General features: G+C 33.5%; 3 protein-coding genes and 1 long non-coding RNA gene across 6 annotated transcripts in view; 3 read left to right on the forward strand and 1 right to left on the reverse strand.

Moving 5' to 3' along the window:
* Nucleotides 1–7236, forward strand: part of LOC143233793 (ubiquitin carboxyl-terminal hydrolase 7-like) — a 77015-nt gene extending 69779 nt beyond the window's left edge. For 2 of the 3 annotated variants that reach the window (XM_076470474.1, XM_076470475.1), the window contains exons 28-34: nt 891–994; nt 1227–1395; nt 2949–2996; nt 3323–3394; nt 3801–3900; nt 5956–6075; nt 6820–7236. In XM_076470474.1, the coding sequence (XP_076326589.1) occupies nt 891–994; nt 1227–1395; nt 2949–2996; nt 3323–3394; nt 3801–3900; nt 5956–6062 (600 nt within the window). In that variant the 3' untranslated portion in view covers nt 6063–6075; nt 6820–7236. Of the gene's footprint in view, nt 1–890; nt 995–1226; nt 1396–2948; nt 2997–3322; nt 3395–3800; nt 3901–5955; nt 6076–6819 lie in introns of those variants that run through there. The other variant, XR_013018310.1, reaches the window with a different exon arrangement.
* LOC143233795 (uncharacterized) lies at nt 118–12352 on the reverse strand. The gene is made up of 3 exons (XR_013018311.1): nt 12230–12352; nt 11949–12030; nt 118–256 (listed from the first exon to the last, which is right to left on the reverse strand). It is a non-coding gene; the product is annotated as an uncharacterized LOC143233795 (long non-coding RNA).
* Nucleotides 12353–12555: 203 nt separating this feature from the next.
* LOC143233794 (uncharacterized) lies at nt 12556–16869 on the forward strand. The gene is made up of 2 exons (XM_076470476.1): nt 12556–12732; nt 16422–16869. Exons 1-2 carry the CDS (start codon nt 12642–12644, stop codon nt 16730–16732), a joined length of 402 nt encoding a protein of 133 aa, XP_076326591.1. The 5' UTR covers nt 12556–12641; the 3' UTR covers nt 16733–16869.
* An 8408-nt stretch (nt 16870–25277) lies between these two features.
* Nucleotides 25278–26913, forward strand: part of LOC143233796 (WW domain-binding protein 11) — a 33911-nt gene continuing 32275 nt past the window's right edge. Inside the window, exon 1 of the mRNA XM_076470477.1 lies at nt 25278–25487. Within this exon, the coding sequence (XP_076326592.1) occupies nt 25424–25487 (64 nt within the window). The 5' untranslated portion in view covers nt 25278–25423. The remainder of the gene's footprint in view (nt 25488–26913) is intronic.

Genomic DNA, 26913 nt, shown 5'->3' on the forward strand with positions numbered 1-26913 from the left:
GTTCTGCTTCTCATGTGGGGGTGATTGCAATCTTCCAGAATGCCCTTTATGGACATCTTGAACAATTAGTTCCATTTGTTTCAAACTTATCTCTGATGCGAGTAATGGTGAGTCACATTGGTGGATCTGTTTGAAACTCCCTTCTAAACCGTCTTTGCACTTCAGCTACGTTCTGGCATTTCCAGTACCACTTTAAGATGAATTTCCTTTACTCAAAGCTTAGTGTTGCTTCTACCATTACTTCAAATCATTGCACCTGTAAAAAAGAAAGTTTGAGTTATAATCATTCAAAGTATATATACAATGTGTTTTGACACCCTGTATAATTCTGTAATAGTTTAAGTGCTAATTAACAGTATAATACTTATTGTTTATATATGTATAGTTCTGTAACAATTTAGGTGTTAATCAGTATTATAGCATTATTGTTTATATATAGTTCTATAAACGTTTAGGTGCTAATTAACATTATAACATTGTTTATATAAATATACTGTAATAGTTGATTTGCTTATTAATGTTATAACACTTGTTTATATATATATAATTCTGTAACAGTTTAGGTGTTAATCAACATTATAACTACTGTTTTTGTGGTTCTTTAAACGTTTAGGTCCTAATTAACATTATAATTTTATTATTGTTTATATATAGTTCTGAAAAAATGTACTAATTAACATTATAACACTATTATTTTTTATGTATAGTTGTGTAAAAGATTAGGGGTTAAACAATAACCTGAATAAATTTTTAAACAATTATTTGGTATATTAGAATTTCTTGACTTCATCTGTTATTATGGATATGCATGTTCAACAGCTATGTTCTACTCGGAAATTAAGAGAGTTTATACTGAAATGTTTAAAACTTACATATTTCAATGTTTGTAGACTGAGCTGGTTCTTTATCCCAACAAAAATGGTTGTGTTGCTGATCTACTAGATGAAGCAAAGAAAATGGTGGACCTATCAGATGATGGGTCTGGAAAATTAAGGTGGGTTACATAGTGGGATAGCATTTTAAATTAAGAGAAGTTAATGATCATAACAAGAAAATGGAGGTATTTTAAATAAAGTTAATTGTAATCTTTATAAAAAGTAACATTTCAATCATAGGCTAGTTATGTGGTCTTTACAGGAAGTAAAACAGTTCATTTACAGAATTACAGGGATTTTTTTATATAATTATTTTTTATCATAAGTATATACTCTGCATTATTTATTCAGATTACTAGAAGTTATCAGCTATAAGATATTTCTTATCCAACGTGAAGACGTTCAGTTGGAATGTCTGAATCCTGCTGGTACCAAAACATACAGAATAGAAGAAATTCCAAAAGATGAACTTCACCTTGGAGATGACGAACTTTTAGTTCCATGTGCACATTTTCACAAAGTTAGTACCTTGTTTGTTTTAGTGTATTCCCAACATGTACTGTTGTTAATAAACATCAGTATTGTAATTATTGTATTGTGGAAGCTACATTTTCACAACCAGTGTAAATTATGTGGAATGTTTCACTAGTGAGTAAGAAATGAAATGTTGACACATGCTTAAAAAATGTTTGAATGAATTTTAACTCTATGGACATGAATAAGTCACTGACTTGGTAATTTGACAGACCAAGAAATTTTACTAGCTTCCAGTAAACTTGTACCTGTTGTGCACAAAGTTATTATTTTCACTGAAGTAATTTTTCCTGAATCTATAAAGCCCTTATCGAGTCAGTCTGAGTGAAAGATACTTTTTCAGTTTATACTATTGCTTTAAATTTTGTTTAACACAAACTCAAGTTTATTGTGAGGAAATTTGATTTACCTCCAAAGCCTTCTAAATTGAATGTCAAAAGTTTTGTTTTTCTGGTATACATTTGTACTTTGTCACTTATTTTCTCTACCTTAACACTAACCATTGCAAGTTCATCTATGAAAAGTATGAAATAAAATCAAAAATATTTTTACCCCAACAGTAATTGCAAATTGTAACAGACAATTACAGTTACCTATCTTAAAATGTTTCCATTTTTTGCCATATTATTTCTCCACTTTTATTGCTTTATTACTGCTAGTACCATGACAACAAACTTCTTAGGTCTTGTGCATTTATAGAGGGGTGATCACAGTTTAAGTTTTCATATTTAGCCTGATACATTTTTAATTTTTGTTCTAATAACTTTGGTTAAAAATATATAACAATAAATAATAACTGTTTTAAAAAAAATCTTTAACCTTCAGGCCATTTGCATGTGTGTATATTATTTAGTAAGCTTATATCATTTTTGAAAAAGTATATATCAATCAGTAAGTTAGATTATTCCTAAACTAATTTAATTTATATCTAACTTATAAAGATATTTAAAAATTCCATTCTGTTTCGCATTGTGGTTTTATTCAACACATCAAGATATTCTTACAAACTATCAGCTTTTAGCAGTAACACAAAAAAAAAAAAACATCTGACTTGTGTAGCTCGGAGTTTAGTCTTTCTCTTGATTCTAGACATGTACAATAACAGTGTCAGAGATTATTATAGACAATTATTTAAAGATAAATGACACAGAATGAGTATGTCTGTCAGTTTTTATTTATCTCAATAAAGAAAGAAGATGAAAGTTATGGCTTGTAAGTATCTGTAACACTTGTTTCTAATTATAATGTGAGAGGTGACAACACCACCAGGTTGTATGACTCAGGGAAATTGTATTCTATCTTGAAATTTAAATGATTGGGGTTTAGGTAATATAAAAATATGAATTATAAGCTGTGTTTTATGCTCGTTTTTGGTGAACATACATAGCCAATCAGGTGGTTTATTTAAGTTTTGGAAGTAACTCTGTAAAAAAGGTCTTGATATGCACAGCTGGTTTAGTAATGATGATGTAAAAATTGTTTACATGCCAGCGTGATTGTGTCTATATGTGTAAACTTTCCTCTTTTACTTCTGTTTAGGAAGTCTTTTCAACATTTGGAGTTCCCTTTCTTTTAAGAATAAAGCATGTAAGTATAAGAGTTGTTTTTATTAAGTTTAACAAAATTGTGGGTAAGCAAAGTACTTTCCATCTTTACAGTGATCTTGTGTGGTGACTAGGTAGTAACAACTACATAGTGATTTTGTGTGGTGTCGAGGCAGTAATAACTAATAACTCATATCATTATTAGTATTGGTTTTAGAGAGAATAGTTTATTGTGATGCATTAATGTATTAATACTATCAGGTTTTTTTTCATTGTTAGATGCTGACAGAATGAAAATGTATAGTTTTATTTTTTAAAGTTATGTTTTTTTTCAAATTGCAGACTCTTATCATGTAATTATATTTTCAGAAAGAACCATTCTCTAAGGTACGAGAAAGAATACAGAAGAAACTGGACATAACAGATAAAGAATTTGAAAAGGTAAAGATACTAGTATAATGCATACATAAGTTAGTATTGCAAACACTGATGACACCTACCAACCAGAACCATAGTGATGGGTCATTATGATGTAATTTGTTTTTTAACTGGAATATTGCTATTGTGGTAATGCACGAGTATCATGTACTTTGTTCTTTAGCATTTTTGTTTGCTGTTGTATTAATGGGTCACCATCATGTAGCTTGTTTTAGTATTTCTCTACTTTTAGATTACAATATACATTTGCTATTGTGGTGATGGGCCAGCATCATGTACCGAGTTTTAGTATTTCTCTACTTTTAGATTACAATATACATTTGCTATTGTTGTGATGGGTCAGTATCATGTAGCTTGTTTTAGTATTTCTTTACTGTTATGTTAATTCAACAGTATGGTTTGATTACAGTATAAATTTGCTATTGTGGTGATGGGTCAGCCTCAGTACATCAACGAAGATGCTGAGTACCTTGTCAATCTTCAAGATTTCCTGCCACACCCCCCACAAGGTCAGTTGAAGTTCATGCATTGTGTATATAGTAAGTAAGTACTCAATGGTTATTCTGCTTGGACTGTTAATCCAAAGATTAATAATTCATGGTATGTTCCAGAAAAATTCACTTTTGAAAAGTTGTGAATTATAAGACTTGTGGTAAATCATACAGTTAGTCAGTCAAGAGTTGGTATTAGTGCTGTTACTTTTTTGTACTCTTTCAGTTGATAATTAGAAATGATTGTGTGTAAATAGCCCTTTGCACAGGTTTTAACAGATATTCTGAAACAAATTATCGCAAATTTTTATGTATTCTGATTAACCAAATTGAGATAGAAAAAATTATTAGGATTTGTTTTGTTTATTTTATTTAAGTTTAACCTTACGTACAAACTTTGTTTTAACAGATATAACCATTACATATTTTAAAGTTTTACAAAGTGAGTTCAGTTGTAATTCAATCACGTAAAGGCTAACCAGACAAACAATTTATCAAACTCATTTTTAGTCTGATGATCTTCTCTTATTGTTAAAATATTCATTCTTTTCTCTAGGACATAAAATTTATTTGTTACAAATTGCCCAATTTACCTGTTCTTTTCACCGTTTGTAGTTTTAGAATTACAAAGTCTTCTATATTCTTTAATTTTATAGATAATTCTGAGATATAATCTCCTTTTACAGCCTCCTTTTGTACTGATAGCCAGAGATTTAAACCAGCGCCATTCTCTCCTATTGCACATTTTCTTTTAAAATATCTTTGTAGTTTTCTGTGGCATTTACCAGTACTTTACTTATAGCCAAGAGAGACAGAAGATTCTAGTTTAATAACTGGAGTAATAGGCTAGCTAATTTTACTGACATCTTTTTAATTATTTAACTTATAGTTGCAAAGCCAATTAAATAGTAATATTTGTAAGACATTGGATTTTGTGTGTGGTATGAAGTTGTTTGTAATTGGATATTTGAAGTAAATTAAAAGTCAGTTTTGAAAAAACAAACAAAAAGTACATACAGGTACAAAGAAAGTGTTGAAGTTATAAAGGTGGTAGATTATATGATAAAATATTACATAAGTGCTTTACATAATTCATTGGTAAGTTGAGCCTCTGTGCTTGCTTGGTGTCTACAACCTTGAGAGTCTGAGACTGTTTAAGAAATTGTAAATACGTGTTGGAGTCTACACTTAATGTTGTGGTAGAGAAAATAATAAAGTATGAAGTTAGGAGGTTTCAATGGTTCTTACAAATGAAATATAAAGATTATAAAGTGAAGGTATTTTTCGTCTTGTCATGAGAATCACCTTTAACTCTGAAGAATATGTTAGAGCCAAACTCTGATACTATAAATACTAAGCTTAAAAATATATGTATGTGTAGCAGAGTTGTAATATTTACTTTTAAGATATACTCCCTAAATTATCTCCTTTACTGAGGCTTTAGTAATGTTTTACTGCTGAAATAATGCAATCAAACAGATGTAATAAGATTCTAAAATTGATGCGGGGTCTGAGTTTGACGTTGGTAGTTTAGAGAATGAAAATAGTCAAAAATAAGACTCAGCATCGATTGCAAAATCTTATTACGAGTCATCACTAGCTAAAGTTTTGGTTAAAATTGATACAGCTATGCATATGCAACATTTATTGATGGCATTGTTTCAGCAGTAAAAGAACTGCTAAGTTTCACCACTAGTACATAGCCATATAACCAAAACATCTGGTAAACAAGATATAATAGTTATAAAAGATGAAAAAGACAGCTTCCCCTTTTCAGAAAAGGTCAAATGACATCGGGGCAAGTCAACTCGTCTGCCCTAGACAAAGGTTATAGTATGTATAGTTTCATGGTTACATTTTAATTACAGGGTTGTTCAAACCTATGTAGAAATGATTAATAAAGTCACCACATTGCATTGGTCTTGGTCAAGTAACTTTCAGTAAAATTTCTATATTAATTTTTACATGTTTTGTATTAATTTCTTTAGCTGCACACTTTAAAGTCTCCCTTTGGTGTGGGTATGCTTTGAAACTGAATTTAACTTTTATTTCCACCGTCTTTTATCTTTGTAGGTAGTTCACTTCCACCTAAGCCTTGGTTAGGATTGGAACATATAAACAAAGCCCCCAAGAGGTCTCGCTGTAATTATCTTGAAAAAGCCATCAAGATTCATAACTAAATTGGAGAGTATTGTAAGTTCTTGCATGTTTTTATACACCCATAATTCATGTCTATGCAGGTATCATTCTGTCAATATGCTGGAATACATGTGAACTATGAATTAAATGCTAATATAGAAATGTATAGAGTTTCTAAGAGTTTGGCCTTACAGGTACAGTTCCTTTATGTTTTAGGACTAAAGAACAGTTTCTGAAGACTTGATTTCATTATAGTGAATGTAATTTTGCATTGATGTTTTGCAAGTTCACCCATAATATTCCAATTACTTAAGATTTTCAGTTTGGATGAAGGTAAAGTGGTTACTGTATTGATTTAAATAATTATCCTGTCAGGGTATGACAGGCTGAGATCCCCAAGTGGAAATATAATTTCTAACACTTTGATGGTGAATTTTAACATTATTCAATATAAATAATGCCCTCAAAAAAGTGTGATAGGGGTGAGGGTGTGTGCAGCCTTTCTGATTGTTGTGAGAAGGAATAACATGAGATTGGGTATGTACAAAGTTGTGTATTAATTGGTGTGTTAGCCATTTGAAACATAGGTTGAATGAAGAATGTTGCTGTTATTAGAAAGAAACTTAATAATTCCAGATATCATTCAGGATTAGCCAAGCCTTTTTTATCATGAAGTTTTCCATCAACAGCTGTAGAGAAATAAAAATATATTTTGTATAAGGTTTTTTTTTAAAATAGTTTGTAGAATCTGTTCATTGTTGTGTCACTGAAGTGATATGAAATATTATTCTCTTCCAGATAGCCAGCTTCTGCTTGTGGTCCTGAAGGTCAGTCTCGCCCAACATCCAGGCCTGGTTTTGTGAGTACAGGGGAAGGGTTAACTTATTTCTAGTTTTGTACCTGACTCCTAGGCTGCTGGAACTAACCAAGAATTCCCAGCTCCGTGATTAGGGGCATCCAGATTTAATTAGCTTCATTCCAGGTCAACCCATCCAACTATATATTTTTTTTTATTTTTTTGCAAGCTGTTAGTTTCCTTTCAAATATGAGGACTGTTTTTAGGATGGAGGATGATGGACTTAAAAGAGGCAAGGCTAGTAGGACCAGGCTTGTACAGTGGAATCACTCTGTGCTCTAATCTGTGGAAATCATTTTAAAGTTAGTGACTATTGTATGAAAATTTTGAAAATAAAAAATTCATCTTGTAAATTGTCATTAATTTGTTTGGTGTTATACTGAATGGATTAGTTTTTGAAGTGTTTGATTCAGTAACAAAGTTGTATTCTTATATAGTTTCTTCATTTGCTGGTGTTATGTTGATTGGCTGTTCACATTGTATACATTAATATTAGCATGCTGCGTAAATGGCTAGTCAGTATATGTTGGTTATTGTATAATGAAAATGTAATTCCTGACTTAAGTTTCTTATATTATTTAAGTTTCAACTTCTAAAGAAATATTTAAACACTTCATTTTTCGTCACTTAACACTGAGCTTTTCTAACAGATTTCTGAAAGAAGAAAAATATATTTTTATTTTTGACACAATCCTTCATTCAGACTGCCTCAGTAAAGACTTGAGATGAATCTTTAAAGTTGTTTTTGTTTGTATAAATGCGATCTAATTGTTACTAACAGCTCTTCGAATTTCATTAAGATACTTGAGTAAATTGAAAATTATAATATTTATGGAATTACAGGTTTCGTCCATTGAACCATCACTGATCTTCAAATGTTAAAAGAAAATATTATTCTTTAACATTGGAATCGTAAACATGCTTTTAACAATGAAAGTCATACTAATATTATAATAATAAACCTTTCAACAAATAAAATACGCTGTATAAACATTAAACTGGAACCTTACTTCTTGGTATCTTACATGTAGTAACAGTAACTGTTCGAACTAAAAACAAGCTCCACACGCTGAATCATCTGAATCAACACACAAAAATAACCTTACGTGTGAATCCACAACATACATATGTACACTTTGCTTAATTTATTGAAAGATGAACTGTAGATATATGTATATATATAAACGGGATGGATAAAAAAAAGTATCTGCTCCTGAAAATGTCTTTTATTAGACAGCATAAAAATATGTAAAACTATGTTTTTAGAACACGCTTAACCAAATCTGCCCAAATATTATCAAATCCTAATTTTAACACTGGCTTTCGTAAATACCAGAACTTTTCTGTGAAGAATGGTATCGGATACTTGGAATAATATTCCAGAAATATACTTTGATAAACTCTATAATAGCATGGTGTAAAGTACTTGTAAATTATTAAGCCTATTCTATATATTTACATATATATAGAATAATATATATGGTGAAGAATGGTATCGGACACTTGGAACAATATTCCAGAAATATACTTTGATAAACTCTATAATAGCATGGTGTAAAGTACTTGTAAATTATTAAGCTTATTTTATATATTTACATTTCACCAATGATACATTCATAATCTAGCACCCTAGTGGATTATACCTTGACTACATTCCTCGAGACCGTGTACCAAACTGTTTTCTTGTAGGGTATACACCAAGCTATTCAGATCTAACTTAACAGATTTACCCATAACAAGTAATTACTCAAGTGAATGGTTGTTCTTATTCAAAGATAATGGAGGTTGTAATCTCCGGATATAACCTGTACTACCACTAGAAGGCAGTGCTGTCTACCTGCATTATCCCTCTGGGCAGGCATAACTTTCAGTTTCTGCAGAAGACTATTTAGCCTTAGGCCTTTTCTGGAATTGTCTTGCAGTTCTAATTCATGACATTCAATAACGTTCACGTCCATGAGAAGAACGATTTTATTAAAATTTTAGTTTGAATATGAGCTATCATCACAGTAGATTATCGAAGAATTTCGTTGTAGATACAGTTATCAATAAACGTGACTTGTTTTTGTGTTGTAACACTCGTGAAATTTTCATTAAAATGTTTTAATTTGAAACTTTTTCCTTTCTGTAATTGTTATTGGTTAAATCCGAAACATTCAATTTGTTTTCAGTTATTTATTGCTTAGCTATAAAAATACTGCCTATTTATAAAAACATTAATTATGATTGATACGGTAGTTTTAGATATCTGGTTTTACACGTGTTTATGACAAATTCCATCATAATGAGATACATGCATGGACAGAACATATGCTCTTCAAAAAAAGAAACTCAAAAGGCAAAATATGAGACAAATTGTTAACAAGTTTATTCCGGGTAGTTCTGTATGACGTGTAAAACTTTGCACATTCACTGCTGAACATACAAAGTCTGCAAAGGCGAAGTCCACGCTCACTAGGTGAAGTTTAACGTCAATAACGAGTATGCCCCCCGTGAGCATCAATAACTGCTTGGCATCTCCTGCCCATGGAAGCGATGAGATGACGAATCACATCCTGTGGAATGGCTGTCCACTCAGCCTGCAAAGCTGCTGCAAGATGAGGTAGAGTCTGCGGTTGAGGTTGTCGCCGTCACAGACGTCGGTCCAACTCGTCCCAAAGAAGTTCGATGGGGTTTAAGTCTGGTGATCTGGAGGGCCAGGGAAGAACGTTGATGTTGTGGTGTCTCAAGAAGACAGTGGTGAGTCGGGCTGTGTGAGGACGGGCATTGTCATGTTGAAAAACGTCGTTGACGTTAACCATGATGGGGCCTAAGAATCTCGTAGACGGTTGCGTATGGTCTGATCGGACATCCTACGCAGCCCTGGTATGGTTGAGGCAGTAGACGTTGCAGTGGTGGTCCTATCCCGAAGGTGACGTAACCGGATGTTGCGATCTTGTGCGGGCGTGGTCACACGAGATCTGCCAGATCGTGGACGGTCACGAGTTGATCTATGTTGTTGGTGACGATTCCATTGCCTTGTGATAGTACTTGGGTGGACATTCACAGCTCTAACAACATCTGATCGAGATTCGCCTGCTTCCAAGCGACCAATGGAGTTGTGCTTCAGTCAGTCTTGGCATAACTGTATTGCGTGTCGGTGGCTTAACACTGAGCTATGGAAACCGGGAACCCGTCACTTTTATAGGGATTTTGCACATGTTGCACTTGCAGAACATGCATATCTCTCAAACAAATTTATTGGACACGCATGCGTTTTGGCGAAAAATCCGATGTTTTCCTCTGTTTTCAAAGTGCACAACTTTTATTGTCATTTTGGTCTGACAATCAGTGCCTTAACACGTGTAACATCACATACTCTGAGCTTGTAACGTTATTACATATATTTCTCTTTAAAATAACAAAAATATCCCTTTTGGGTTTTTTGTTTTGAAGAGTATATGTTACCTCCAGAAAATTATTCGAACGAAATTCGCGTAACGACTTTCTTGCAAATACATCTAAATAACTACTAACAAAAAACAAATGATATTAAACACGCATCCCACTTAACTGTTTTATTTACTTTTGTGCGTAGGAATGTTTTATTCCATTTTTATACTATTTTATAAGGTGGTTTGTTCCAAGCTATACAGTTATTTGACTGTACTTACTAACCATGTTAGCGTAACAAGCCTTAAATTTACCGTTAAGCCGCTCTTCCATGTTTACACGAAATTTCAAAAGAATAGGAGGAATCCTCAATAGCTATGTAACGTTAAGTTATTAGGATTAGAGTAAATTAAGACCTTGTTTTAATTCCTTTTTATTAGTTATATGTTTGTGCGTCAGGTTCAGCCGGGGGAGTTTGGTGTTAACCCCCCCCCCCCATGGATCCAGACTTTTTAGACAAGTTCAGTTGCCACCTGTGAAGTTTCATAAATATCCGTAATTGCATGGCAGATAATTTCACACACAACAAATGGTCAAATGCAAATTTCTGATTGAACACTTTTAATACAGCAAGTTTTGTCAGAACTAGAGAAATACAATCGAATATCTATGAAAGGCTCAAACGCTTGTTCGTTCTTGCCAGGACATCTGCAACACAGTTTAGTTCAACTTTAATATCACAGTGAATGTATAATAAGGCCTACTTTTCAGGGCCTGATAACTTTAAGTTGTATATTATATATATTTCGGCCTATATATTTATTTATGATTAAAAAAAATAAGACATCCACCTCAGTGTGTCATTCTGAAATTTGCCAAAAAGGCGGTCTCAGAATGCATAATTCAGGCTTTTCTTTTATGTTTGTATTAAAAATTTTCCGGGAGGGGCATGCCCCCGGATCCCCCTAGCATGGATTCGCGCCTGCTGCGCTTGCATCAAGCACTCAAACTAAAAAAAAACAATGGCCATTTCTGGCTATGCCCCTGGCTTCAGCAACACCAAACGTAGAACTTGATTCGATTTTATTATTCATCAAATTGAAGTTATTTTAGGCAGGATTAAAGTAAATTAATCTATGAAACCATGGGTATGGTCAAATATGTAAACCGAAAGTGTTTGACCTCCTGAGTTCCAAACTGTAATTAGATCTCAAATCAGTCAAGAGATGACGGAGCTGTGAGCTAAAAGGTTGTACTTGAAAAACTCGGAACCACTGTGTGAGCAGCTAAACGTACACCTGAAAACACACACACGCACACACGCAAAATCTTAACTGTGGTACGTGACTTAGCGTGAAGTTGATTCACAGAAAATTATGATCAACGAAGTTAAGGGGTAAACACATAAGTAGTAGTGCAAGCTAACTTTCCAAATTATTTATACTGTTTGATATGGCTATAGTTATAACAATAGCACTAACAACGCTTTCTTATTTCGTTAACATTGAAGCTGGGTTCGGGTTCGAACTTTTTTAGTTGCAGAAGCGTTCAAAATGACAGAAAAGGTTAAAAATGAGTTATATTAACATGACTGTAAAAAGAAACCTGAAAACGCTTTAAAACACCAAAATATTCATTAGAAATGTATAACTATCTCGAAATGTCATGAAAGATGATAATAAGTGAAAGGTGCACTAACCTCTGGCTGCCATTTGCCCACAAGTTGTCTTGGCTCCTGCGGTAGTTGACACATACGCATGTGTATACATCAATGTATGTATCTGTGTATAAATCAAACATTCACTGCTTTATTAAATCATGGACTACGGCTAGTATTACATCAAATCATCCGCCCTCATACAGTGAAGCACCTCTTTGTACCACTTTATTTAACTTAATATTCGCCGTACTTTCCTAATCAATCTAATTTATTAATGTGCTAAACGTATTAAAAATAATTTTATATCCGGATAACTTTACCTGAATGTTGTAATTTTGTATATAAATTAATTTCGAATCTCAAGGTTGCTGGTTTCTATTTTCCGGTAAAACGCATTTCCTGGACTCCCTTTAATAAGACAGAAACTATCCATAAACGTAGTTATCACTATTACTGAGTGCTGGTTCACTCAAGCGCTTCAGTCAAAGGTCAAATTATTGTTGTTTGTTAACATCATTTTGGCAAGTACAATCAACCCCTTCTTCGAATGCATTCCCAACACTCGCAGCTGTTTGTGTTACGTCATAAGCTGAGAACGTGTCGTAACTCGAGACTTATAAAACATGCAGCAAACCTTTAAAAGCCGGTAGATTACAACTATCAGAGACGTGTGATGTCGAGCATTGTATAGTTTGAACAACAAAAATAACGAGAAGTAAACTTACTTCGACGATGAAAGTGTGGAACACGTTTTTTATATTTTTAATTGCCCTGGTACTACCAGTGAAGATTGGTTCTAACGCACAATACCACTATTTCGAAAGTAAGTATGTTTTGTCCGACCATAATTGCGGACAAGTGAAAATACAGGTATTTTTAGAAATTGATATATATTTTGTAAATTATAATATCTTTGAGATGAGTACTAACCGCAAATATTAAGGATATAATACTCCAACTGAAAAAAAGCTCCTATCAGCCACTTGTTATTATTCAAGTCTGAGTTCTAATGACCGTCCAATGTCTGACCAGTCAATCGTTCCATAATTTTTCTTTAACAGCAAAGAAATGTCAAACATTTATAAATTACAATATAATCGTTCGTTATATTTAAACTAGTCAGTTTTAGTGGTTCTACGACATTTCGCAGCCGACTCTTGGCAGCCAACATCACAATAGAACTTAGTTGTTCATTTCCTTCATTTTTACATGTTCAAAATGTTTAACTTTTAACAATATATTTTAATTTCACTTCTATCATTATGTATTTTCACAAATGTATAAGCGACAAGATACATGTTACAGAGTAATACTGAGTTTATCAGAATACCCGAGTTGTTGAGAAAGAAATAGAGAGACTAGCTCACGTGCTGGTAATTATCCTTCAAACATAACATGATCTTAAGGTATTATCTTAGCTGCCCTTAGTGGTTCACCGGTAAATCTTAGTGCTCATACTACTAATAATCGGGTTCAACAATGGCAGTGGACACACCATAGATAGCCCATTCAGTAGCTTTGCGCTAAATAAACAAACAAAACGACCGAGCTTATATATTGAGGTTCAACATTAGCGGTGTAGCTATCACAGCTCATTCAACCACAAACAAACATACAAACGTTCATCGACATTCTCGTAAGCGTAATTGTTTTAAACAGTGTGTTAACAACAAATTATAGAAACAATGGATTGATTTTTGCATAGTATAGACCTCAGTTTTGTGCTTGGTTTTTGAATAAATTTGGTACTAACTGGAATGTCATATTTTGTTACTAGTTTTTGCCAAATGTTGGTTATTTGTCTGCTGATGTCAGGAATATATGGTATGCAGCAGTATATGGTTTCGTGATTTTTTTGATTCGTGAGATATATTTACTTTTGTTGGTTGATTTTGCTTTCTGTCTAGGTGTGTGTGTATAATGTTTTCTACGGTTTGTGGAGGAAACTTATTGATGTTGACGAAGTATTGTTTTATTTTGTCTAATTCATCGTTAATTTTATCTGGTGAGCATAGTTTTATGGCTGTGTTTATTTGGTTTCTTAGTATGTGAGTTTTTGTTTTGTTTCATGTGCTGAGTCCCAAGGAATGTATAGTCCAGTATGGGTGATTTTTCGGTGGATCTGTTTTGAATTGTGTGTCGGTTCTTGTAAAAACTACACTGACAAACACCACACCAACATTATTTATAAAATACAATGTGATAACTGCCACGACTTCTATATTGGAGAAACAAGTAGAAAAATGGAAACCAGATTCAAAGAACATAAAAAGTCACCTTCACACGTTTTCGAACACTGCAAGTCAAATAAACACAACATAACCATAGAAAACACTCAAATACTAAATAAAGAAACAAACATAAACAAACGCAAAATTAAAGAAGCCTTACTTATACAACAACTTAAACCCAAAATAAACCAATATAAAGGAATGCCTTTATACCTATATTAATATAATAAAATAAATAAATTATATATTCAAACATCTAACACCGCCCTCTACATTCCGACACTCAATTACACAACCCCTTCCAAACATGGGGTCAGCTTCCAGTCAGTTACCTCTTTCTTTGTGAACCTGACGATGACCAAAGAAGGTCGAAACATTGTTCGCTCTTCTATGTAAAATATTTTCTCAACCCAAACGAGCCGTTTTTTACATATATATTTCTCTACAAATGGGTTTTCTCGACATCACTGATTACGTAGCATGAAGAGAATGATCTTAATAACATTATGAAGTAATGAAAACTATAATACGAGTAACATTATCGAGTGATTAAAACTGTTATATTAATAATGCTATTAATATCATAGTTTTCATCATTAGGTAATGTTATTAGTATCATAGTTGATGTAAATACTCGGCTGGGTAATCATCCGCTGCCAACAAGCTCGGCTGTCAAATTGTTGGCTGCGAAATGTCGGAATACCAGTTTTAGTGTAGTTATTCCGTTGCGTGAAAGCTCACTGACCTACGTACTGATATAGTATTGTTGACGTGTCAACAATAAGTAAGCTGTGTTACAGGAATGTGTTACAAGATACTGTAACTTAAGTGTCGGTAGGATGTGTTATAACACATATCTGTTGACTCGAAATGGGGCGTTAAATAAAAACAACTAATGGATGAAGAAAATTTTATAGTCAGAAGGTGGAATTTTAAAATCAAACATTTTTGTTTGAACTTAGCGCAAAGTTACACTAGGGATATCTGCTCTAGCCATTCCTAATTTACCAGTGATAAAATAGAGGGAAGACAACTAGTCAACAACACCAACCGCCAACTCCTGGGCTACTCTTTTTACCAACGAATAGTGGGATTGACTGTCACATTATAACGTCCCTATTACTGCAAAGGCGAAAACGTTTGGTGACAAGGATTCGGATATTGCGAATCGAGTGCCTCATAACCATCAAATACGAATTTCTTTATATGGTTTTGGTTTCATGATTACATGTCGAACCTCGAACTCGAAGATCAAGACAGCCACCAGATGGAAATTGGTATCCCACGAACAACAATAACAATTAATCACCCAACAACCCCTAAAGGTAGGATAGATATTTTCTTAAGTCGCGAGCTTTTTCCAAAAAAAAAGAAGGTGCTTACTGTTCTACTATGTAAGACTAATCAGTAAACGTAAACATGTATGATTAGCTATAAGAACCTATCCCCTTAGGAAATGAGAAGTTGCTTGTCTTATACATAGTTGTAAAAAAAAAAAAAAAAAATGTGAAACCATAAATTTACATGTGTCTCGGCACTGGTTTAACAAACCTCCATACCACATTTGGTGTAGTTCCAACAACAAGGAGTTAAGTAGTGGTAAAAAGCGTCTATAAAACTCTAAAATACAAAACTGAAAGTTTTTAAATGCATCTCCCAATGGACCCCATGAACCTCCATACCAAATCTGATGAAGATTTACCTACAAGAGGCGAAGTAATGGTAAAAACACCCGTAAAACCGTAAATGCAAAGCTGAAAGTATGTTTATACCCCTTTATGGATCTAATAACCCTCCATATCACGTTTGGTGAAGATCCATCCACACCCCACGAAGTAGTTACACAGATAAACGACAAACAGTACTATTATATTTACATAGATCGGGGCTGTTAATGATGTAGTGTTGACACGTGTTGCAAATCACTGAAAATATTACAATCGTATTCAGTGGTGAAAAATATTCGTGCAACTTAAAGCAGTGCTACGCAATGAAATAGCCTTGTATTGTTTTATCAACTAATATTCTACGTATTGTTATGTGCAGAGTGACCGATTCCTCAACTAATGTTATTTTAGAATTGACCTCGGCCGTTCTGACAAATATAACTTCTGCTAGCATGTCGCCCTACTTTAAGAACTTGGTATCAGGACTTTCACAATTTGTTTTGAAGAATGTTTCGTATGTCGTGTATTACTATCATTTGTTAATAATTTTTGGAGATTGGATAAGTAGAAGATATTCTTGATTTGTTAGCTCGTTTATAAAATATCTCTTATAGGTACTAAAAAGGATAAAGAAGTAACCTGCTGCATGTTGGGTCAACTGGCAGGAGACAAAGGCTTCCATTGTTTCGTCAACTTTTACATTGGCCGACTGTGGAGGCGAAACTACAACCGCGCACATAACCGCAAGATGGCGTTTCATGGCAGCGGAAGAATTCCGAATTATGGTCAAAAGACCATGCGCACCTTTGGACAGTGTGTTGCTGGTTTTGGTGTAATCTTTCACAAGTGCTGCCACCTAGCAACAATTGAAAAACGTATCGTTCGTTATAACTCTAATCACTATCGAAGAAATGTTCACCAGTAGAAATATTTTCACAATCAACTTGCTCGAAAAGCAGACTACGCAACGTAAAGAACGAGAGTTTGGGTTCCTTTAGTAGAAAAAACAGTTAGTGAAGTAGAAACGGCTATTTGCAAGAAATACGCGATTAAAAGGAAAATCAGTCGCATATTTAAACTAATTAGAAGTTACTTGCTAGTTTGTACTTTAGATATGTAGTTTCCTTTTTTTTTTGAACTTGTTTTATTGTTTACATAATATCATAAACCACCTTCTTAGGGGTTATTACGTGACCAATTTCACATAAACGGAAAATGTTTGTTTTTTAATTTTTTTTAGCCAAAGATTTTTATTGTTGTTGTTCATTAGAGAGTTAACCAGCTTAATACGAAACTTTGAAGTTATCAACACTAATTTAATAAACAGTTAAGCGTTTTACTAAAATTAATTCTAAAACTTGTACCGAGTTTTACTGTCGGTTAAAAATCAGTTGTTTGTGTCTAAGTTAATTATGTACTTTTAGTTGTGAAATATAGTTTAATTTTTGTCCTACTGCTAACCTTCATATAGAGTCTTAGATTACAAAAAAAAACCAAAAACTCTTTAATAGGTCTTGTTGTTAATGAAATCGGAGACAAATGTTTATGCTTTTAGTAGAATAAAAAAAAACACAAATGTTTATATTTTGATGTAACGCTAGCGCCAAGAGTGATAACAATGTATGCAAGATGCTTCTCACAATAAAAACATGGCAAGTTTAATGTCTACCTGTTACTTAATACGTAAGAAATACTTCTGTAAGTAAAACCGTAACAGTTGGCGTTCTGCCTCGTCGTGGTGATATTTGAAACAGAAAACAGATACGAGAGAAGTTGTTTTTTGTAGAAGGTAAATAGTGGAATAAAAATATTATCAATTTTTAGTGTTAGTATACACAATTTCTTTTGCTAAGGAAACGAAGCTTAATCTGTGAATGATAAACAAACTGTTGTGGAAAGGCTTGAGCGGTGTGTAGAATTTTTGTGAAGAATGGAGCACGGTAACGTGTAATATAAATATCAAAGATTAAGTTCGCATGCCATTATTTAAACTGCTTCTTAATTTTACAATCCAAACCAAAACCCTCGCCAATTCCATGTTTAAATAATTCCCAAGGCGATGTGACGTAATCACCAATGATGGTCGGACCTACTTATTATATTCTTTACACGTGCATGTAAAGTCTTTCATTATCAATTTTCTCTTTTAGATCTCTGACAAAGAAAAAAAAGTTTGTGCACGTGAATACATCCTTGTAACAACGCGTGTTCTAAGAATTGGCTCTCCTGGCAGCACGTGCTCGGTGAAAATTCGTTTTTATTCTGATGTCGTTATTCTCAGAAGGCCAGTTTATGGGCTAATTAATTATTAACATGTTATTAATGCAAAACATGTCGTTCATCTCTTTCTTTCCCGTTATATTTTTTTCGTTTTGAGCTCTTGGTCATACAGTATCTTCCTTTTTTTCCTTCTAAATGTTATTATATGTCACCTTTCTGTTTTTCCCTTATTTTACTAGTTTTTTTTTTCTGCTTTAACTGTCACTCTACCTTTCAGTAGGGCCCGGCATGGGCAGGTGGTAAAGGCGTTCGACTCGTAATCCGCGAGTCCGAATCCCCGTCGCACTAAACATGCTTGCCTTTTCAGCCGAGGAGGCGTTATAATGTTACGATGAATCCCACTATTCGTTAGTAAAAGAGTAGTCCCAGAGTTGGAGGTGGGTGGTGATCACTAGCTGCCTACCCTCTAGTCTTACACTGCTAAATTAGGGACGGCTAGCGTAGATAGTCCTCGAGTAGCTTTGCTCGAAATTAAAAAAACAAACAGAAAAACAAACCTTTCACTAGTGTATCTACCATTTCTTTCACTTCTAGTTTCCATTTTTTTTCTTTATCTGTTATCGTTCTTGTTTTATTTCACAATATCTTGCTATTCCACTTTTTTGTTCCGATGTTTAATTATGACATCCTACAATCTATTGTCTTTGTTCCGAATATTATCGTGTACGTTTTTTTTCTTCACTTACAACTTTTTTGGGGTGCACTTTACGGTTCAGATAAAATTTACTTCTGTAGACATCAAATCTTTATTTCACTTTTTACAGGATTTATTTTCTTTTTATAAAGATATTCTCAGTTTTCTTATGACTTACATAAGTTGTTTTAAAAAATTCTTTTTACCCTGTACTTTTGATTACCACTGCTAGAGAGATTTTGTTTTATTTTTAAACTTTCAAATATAGTATCACGTGGGGCGCTACTCCAAGACAATTTGGCCGAAAGTGTATCATACAAAGTACTGTTTCAATACGCTAACATAAAGTATAAATAGCATTATATATCTGTGTTTAGTTTCCAACAGAACAGTTTTGCACAGTTATTTGTAAGCAAAATCGTAATGTACGTGTTAACGAAATTTTGGTGCGATACAATAAAGTATAAACTGAATGATTAAACTTGACTTTTAAGAAGCACGACACTAAACACAACTTCAAGTGTTACGTAGTAACAACAACGTAATAGTCTCTTAACATGTGCAACCAATAACGTATGGTGTAGTTTCTACATTATACATACAAGCTACTAAATAGGAATGCCGTAGCACAAAAAAAAAAAACGTTATTGTAAATAAATCCATAAAACATAACATTCTCAATAATTTTATAAAAAACGTCCCACGAGTCAACAGAATATGGTAATCTGTCTCACTGGCCATGATAAGGTAGGTGTATAGATGAACTGTTTGCGAACCTTCACGAGCTGTAACAGAAAATAATTGTTAATATCCTAGTAACAGAAGAATAAACTCGAAACCATCGTTTTACTTTTACACCAAAAAATATACTCATCAAAACAAGAAACGCAAAAGGGATATTTTTGTTATTTTAAAGAGAAATATATGTAATAACGTTACAAGCTCAGAGTATGTGATGTTACACGTGTTAAGCCACTGATTGTCAGACCAAAATGACAATAAAAGTTGTGCACTTTGAAAACGGAGGAAAACATCGGATATTTCGCCAAAACGCATGCGTGTCCAATAAATTTGTTTGAGAGATCTGCATGTTCTGCAAGTGCAACATGTGCAAAATCCCTATAAAAGTGACGGGTTCTCGGTTTCCATAGCTCAGTGTTAAGCCACCGACACACAATACAGTTACGCCAAGACTGACTGAAGCACAACGCAACAACGCCATTGGTCGCTTGGAAGCAGGCGAATCTCGATCAGATGTTGCCAGAGCTGTGAATGTCCACCCAAGCACCATCACAAGGCTATGGAATCGTCACCAACAACATGGATCAACTCGTGACCGTCCACGATCTGGCAGACCTCGTGTGACCACGCCCGCACAAGATCGCAACATCCGGTTACGTCACCTTCGGGATAGGACCACCACTGCAACGTATACTGCCTCAACCATACCAGGGCTGCGTAGGATTTCCGATCAGACCGTACGCAACCGTCGACGAGATTCTTAGGCCCCATGTGCAACCCATCATGGTGAACGTCAACGACGTTTTTCAACATGACAACGCCCGTCCTCACACAGCCCGACTCACCACTGTCTTCTTGAGACACCACAACATCAACGTTCTTCCCTGGCCCTCCAGATCACCAGACTTAAACCCCATCGAACGTCTTTGCAGACTTTGGATGTTCAGCAGTGAATGTGCAAAGTTTCACACGTCATACAGAACTACCCGGAATAAACTTGTTAACAATTTGTCTCGTATTTTGCCTTTTGCGTGTTTTTTTTTTTTTTGAAGAGTATATTTTCCTTGTTCCAGCTTGCCTCTCCAGTTCGTATGTCATTAGAGACTGAAATTCTTGTTAACTTGTATTAAGGTGAATGAAACAAAATATTCGATTCTGTGAAATCTAAGTCCACTCAACATAAGATTACATACATTATCTTGGATAAGTCTTAATACCTTTCTCGAACAAATGTTTTCTTACAGTGATTAGGTGCAAACGCCTCATTATAAGTTATATTTTAATTGTTTTGACATAGATGTTTGCGAATTGATTCAAAGTATAAATCATGTTCTAGTTAAGGGAAGGGGTTGTTCATTCTCTATTAATATGATGCCCCTTGTTCTAAGGTATCATCTCCCAAAGGTTTCTTTAGATTGGCCCTACATCAAATGTTTCAACAAGCTTAGGACATTTATGAGTGAAATGATAAATCAATGAATACTCATCATTAGAAGTTTTTGTTTTATTAAATTCAATTCTCTAACTTAAACTGGTGTGATAAATTAGCCACATTATTTATTTGGTTTTTAGTTTTGTTATATGCAATTAGCTTACTTTAATTACAAGCTAACGTGTTAGGTTTTAGCTTTAAATACCAGTTACTGAGAAAATTTTAGCTTTGATTTATGTGGGTTACTAACTTTTGTCAGAAATTACCAAGTTAACTTTAAGTTCTGATTTATATAGCTAGCTTGTTTTAATTATTATAACTTCTTGGGTTAATTTGTAGATTCAATCTCTTTAGTTAACTTGCTTTAACCAGAAGTTACTAGAATGCATTATAGTTCTGCGTAATTAGTTTGCTTTTTGATTATAATAAAAAAAAATAACACGAATAACATTGTGATATTTCAACGTATAAGAAAATGCTTGGACTAATTGTTAATATCGGAGAAGAAAAACGAAAAAGCAATGAAATAAGGCTTTTTAAGGGAAGTAAAATATCCTGGTACGTTTGTTATTAATACACATCCTGAAAAGTTTAGTGTTATGGAAATGGGAACAACCTAAAGTCCAAACAAAATGTTTAATTACCCATCATATTAATACAAATGATATCCATTTTTCGTTTATCCTCCGAAATTGTCTTTTATATTCATTAATTTGTTTCTAAACACTTCGTTTTTGAAATACAATAAATTAGGTGTTTTCTATAGTTATTGTCTTACACGCTATCTATTGGCATTTGTTATAACTAAAACGGGATGTACACAAATCACCTTACTGAATAAAGCAATATTGTTTATAAACATAAACATTTTGTTTAAGACATAATTATTAATTATATTAAATTTCATTGATAAATCCACAATTTACAAAGCCTTTACAAATATAAAATCATTTGGTAATGTAGTCTTTGATACTATGTGATAAAGCTTTTGATGGTAAAGCTGATTGACACGGAAACTAACAACATTTTAAAACTGTGTTAAATGTTGGTAAAATGTTAAAATATGGCTTATCAATGTTTTTACAAAATGGAGGTTGTTAGTAACATTGCTGACTCTGAGAATTCTATGGGAAATATTATAATTAACCTGAATCATGCGATATTAATCTGTTGATGATGAATAAGTAAATCAGAAGATTAAGAATTGATAAAGCATGAAGATCAGAGAATGTTCTTCCTATGCTTTTAAATAAGCTGGAATATCATATATTCAGGTTTTTAATAGATTGATAGGATTGGAAAGTAGTTATTGTTACCCATATATACAATGAAATGGTAAGGGTCGTCCCCCGCTAGTACAGCGGTATGTCTCTGGATTTGCAACGCTAAAATCAGCGCTTTGATTCCCTTCGGTGGGTGGGCCCGGCATGGCCTAGCGCGTAAGGCGTGCGACTCGTAATCCGAGGGTCGCGGGTTCGCGCCCGCGTCGCGCTAAACATGCTCGCCCTCCCAGCCGTGGGGGTGTATAATGTGACGGTCAATCCCACTTTTCGTTGGTAAAAGAGTAGCCCAAGAGTTGGCGGTGGGTGGTGATGACTAGCTGCCTTCCCTCTAGTCTTACACTGCAAAATTAGGGACGGATAGCACAGATAGCCCTCGAGTAGCTTTGTGCGAAATTTCCAAACAAACAAACAAACAAACCCTTCGGTGGGCTTAGCAGATAGCCCGATGTAGCTTTGCTTTTTAAGAAAACACACATGGTAAGGGTTGATCTACAAATTATATAATAAAACTTGTTTTATTTCTCTAGTGTATAAAATGCTATGACGTGATAAAAAAAAGTTTTAAAAAATCGTTTAGTGAGATGTAACATTGTAGAATAAACCCGACGATGGGCCGCTAAAGGGAAACCTTGCCTAATTAATCTGTTATTAGTTTACAGAATGTTAGCTATCTGGTTGGTGGAGGGGGTATGGACTTGGTGTGCTTAAATTTAGAGCAGGTTTTAAAAAATGACCCACAGAAGATTAACTAAGAAGAGTGCGTTGGTTGGGGTTGGATAAAACAATTATAGGTGGTTAGGTGAGACAAAGAAAACTGTTATTAATAACATCCAATCAAATTGGACTCCTGTTAGTGGTAATGTGCCTGAGGACTCGAAGCCTCTGTTCCCTCGCTTTTTAAATATTTTATTTCTAAAGCTTTCACAATCACCACATGGCATATTGGCAAAAATACGTCAAATATGTGTTTATAAACACTGTGTTATTAAAATTAAATCAAAGTACAAATAAAATATAATACTGACTAAATTAAGAACATTCGAACTGATAATATTAAGTCTCAGTATTCTATTAAATGACATATATAGTACTGATAAAAGTGCTAGGACAAATCCAAAAGTGAATTTCAGGCTACTTTCAGAGAACAACGGAAAGTAAATGACAGGTGAAGTATCAATATTTTATTAATTTTATAATTGAATACAACAAAAGCTCGATGTAAGTGCTTGAGTTCAGTAAACAGTTTGTCCATTTCTTTCAATGACTGCAAACAGTCTTTCAGGAATTGTTTCAACATATTTAATCAAAGTGTCATTTGGGAGTTTACTTCAAATGTTTCTAATACACCCTCATAAAATTTCTTTAGAAGTAACTTTCGATTTGCCAAGTATTTGGTCTATCAAATTCCAGTTCTGTTCAACTGCATTGAAATCGGGGCTCTTATTCGAAGGACCCAACAGTTTCTTTCTTAGCTAAACAACTTCTCCATAGATTGGATGAGTGTTTGAGATTATTATCTTCTTGTTAGTAGAATAATTTACTAATATTACGCACGCTATTGAATTTACTGTGAAAGATCAGTATCTGATGGTACTTGCGTTGGTCCGTTATTCCATATATTTTACAAAGAGCTCTTGTCGCCTCAGCAGAAAAAAAAAAACACCTTCAAACTGCCCCATCACACTCCCTCCCCCATGCTTCATGGTAGAAGTTATACATTGAGCTACGTATCTTTCACCTTTCTTCATTCCTCCTTCTGTTTCTAAGGTTGCATCAACAAATCTTCGTTAATATTAGTGTCATTGAATATAGATAAGTTTCTGCCTCTTCTTTTCCTATTTTAAACTTATTTGTCCCAATCTCAAGATATAGAGCATATTTAATAGTGTTTGAGGAGCATTTTTCAAGTCTAGCAATTTGTTGGAGAGTCCAACCAGCATCACAATTCTCTACGATTTTTGGGCAGTGGAATGACAACAACCTTAATATCCAGTGTTAAACAATGTTTATGAAGGTTTATTTGTGGAATGCTATTAAATTGATTTTTTCTAACGTATACTGGTACCAAATGCTAGTTCCTTGTTACCATCTTTCTGTACAGTCAAAACACTGCATGTGGTACCATGACAGTTATGACATTATGGAATGTCCTTGGTACAAGTAAATAAGAATTCTATAGAATGATAAGTATTTTTGTCCTGGTTTTTTCAGTTCCCAACAAGAATAAATAAAGCAGTACCATAGTGTTGACATTTCCCTTTTATAATGGCATAGAAAAATTAACTCCAAAAAGTGGAAAGTATGGCAAAATCTCTTGTGCTAACATTTTTGCACAGTACTGCAGCTTACCACGAATTACTGAATTGACTAAATTACTTACGTTACTTAACAAAATCACTTTTTATTCAATTATCTTTCAACTTAAGAAATGTGTACAGAACAACTGGGAGGGGGGTGATCTTCATATATATATATATATATATATCGAGATATATAACGATAGAGACTTTCCAGAGTTTATCGTTATATATCTCGTAGATTTACTTTTGACCAACCAAGGGACCAAACATTCAGATAGTGGTTTCTGTTCTGTATCAGGTGGTTAGGGCGTTTGACTCGTAGTTTGAGGGTCGCATATTTGAATTCTCCTCACACCAAACATCCTCGCTCTTTTAGCCATTGAGACGATATAATGTGACGGTCAGTCCCACTATTCGTTGGTAAAAGGGTAGCCTAAAAGTTGATGATGGGTGGTGATGGCTCGCTGACTTCCCTATACTCTTGCACTGCTAACTTAAAGATGACTAGCGTAGATATCTCTGATGTAGCTTTGGGCAAAATTCAGAAGCAAACAAACTGTTTTATAAATAAATTTTAAGACACATTTCAAGCATAATCGTAAGACAGGCTGAGTTAAGGTAATACTGGTTACTGTATTAAGCTTAAAGCGTGAGCACAAAAAGTGAAGTATTTTTTCCAAACTTTTTTATTTTTACGTAATGAAAGAAAGTATTTCTTGAAAAGTAGAAAAATAGTTATTCAGCAATGATTTGTAATATAAATATTTTAATAAAAGTGACCTCCTACGTATGTCGACCACTAGACGTCAGGTTTAGACATAGAACACTGCCAGGAAAAATATTATAGGTTTAGGAAAGGTTGTTTTACGTTATCTTTTATCTTTTGAAATTACAGTAGTACATAATATCTTCTTTTTCAGTTATAATACAGTTTTCATTAACAAAAATGGGTCGTCGATCTATAAATACCACTAAAAGTGGAAAGTATATGAATCCATCAGATCAAGCAAGTAAGTATGTTTTTTTATAAAAGTAATTAAAAGTAAGATATTAAGTGGGTTATGCCTGTTTACAAGTTTGTGCTGTTAATACTGTTGTTACAAATTTATAGGTAAATGAAGGTTAATTTACTGTAGCTCGTACGAATCAGATGTGATATGTAAATTACAAATTACATTTTGCTTCGGGTTTCTTCCAACGCCACTGTTTCAGTGTTTGCCAGTTACTGTTGCTGGTGTTTAAGCATGCTCAGATTATGTGTAATTACTTTTAAACGATTTTAAAAATCGTTTTAAATTATTCGTAATTTTGTGGTGTGACATAATGTAAGAGGGTATGTGTTACTCTAACAGTAGGGATTTCGTTGAATTTAAATAGCAAAAAATAAAAACATTACACGTTATTGGATTTCACATTAAAAAATTAGTAGCTTACATTACAAATTCAATTTCGATTATGTAGTTTATAAGTAACGAAAAACGATTAATAACCATACCTGTAAATATACCTATTGCACGATGTAAAAGCCTCATTGGAACAATACTAATAAAATTGTTTTACTTAGTTACCTGAGAGTGAAACATTGTTAGAAACTTATGTCATGGCAGGGCAAGATAAAAATATAACTCTAATAAAATATTTCAGTTTAAATCTTATATAGATGAATTTATATTATATTGATAAATTATATGAAAACTGTAAAAAAGTTTAAAATCATATGAATTTACATATTTACTTAGTAAAGTAAAGGAGAAATTTGTATTCATAATAATTTCATGACCAACAGATGCATACCTGTTATGATGTAAAGCAAATTGTTGTCAAGGCAAAAGCAGCATATCTTCTGCATGCAGTTTTATTTTATCTTTTTATTTGACATTCTTTTGGATTGGAATTGTGCACACTTGTTTGCATATATATATGTGTGTGTGTGTGTGTGTGTGTGTGTGTGTATATATATATATATATATATATGAACATTTATTTATTGATTAATAAATAATGATCTCATTGTTTATTATATGGCTTTATTTTTTAAATTAAATAACCAATAAGTATTTATTAAGTTTTTTAGTTTGTTTGTGTGTTTTCAGATAGAAAATGTTCCTGGGTACAAAAATAACACTCAGAGAAATTTAGAGCATGTAGAGAGTTATGATTTGATATATCACTGACTCTTATTAACCAAGTATCGACTTGCTGATGTCATATTTTATTGGTGCTAGCATTTACCCATTGGTTGCTGCTAAATGGTGGAGGAATATTTTGCAATAATTGGCTATTTTATTGTAACCAATTTACAACTAGCAGGAATTCAGTTGTCTTGAAATAAACAGTGGAAACTCAGTAGTATGTAAAAGTAGTGTAGACTTTCTTTATTTGTTGTTTAGTCAACAATAATTTAGTATTTTGATTATGGCAGATTTATATATTTGC

Source organism: Tachypleus tridentatus, chromosome 12, assembly GCF_004210375.1.
Source record: "Tachypleus tridentatus isolate NWPU-2018 chromosome 12, ASM421037v1, whole genome shotgun sequence".
Taxonomy (NCBI): Eukaryota; Metazoa; Arthropoda; class Merostomata; order Xiphosura; family Limulidae; genus Tachypleus; species Tachypleus tridentatus.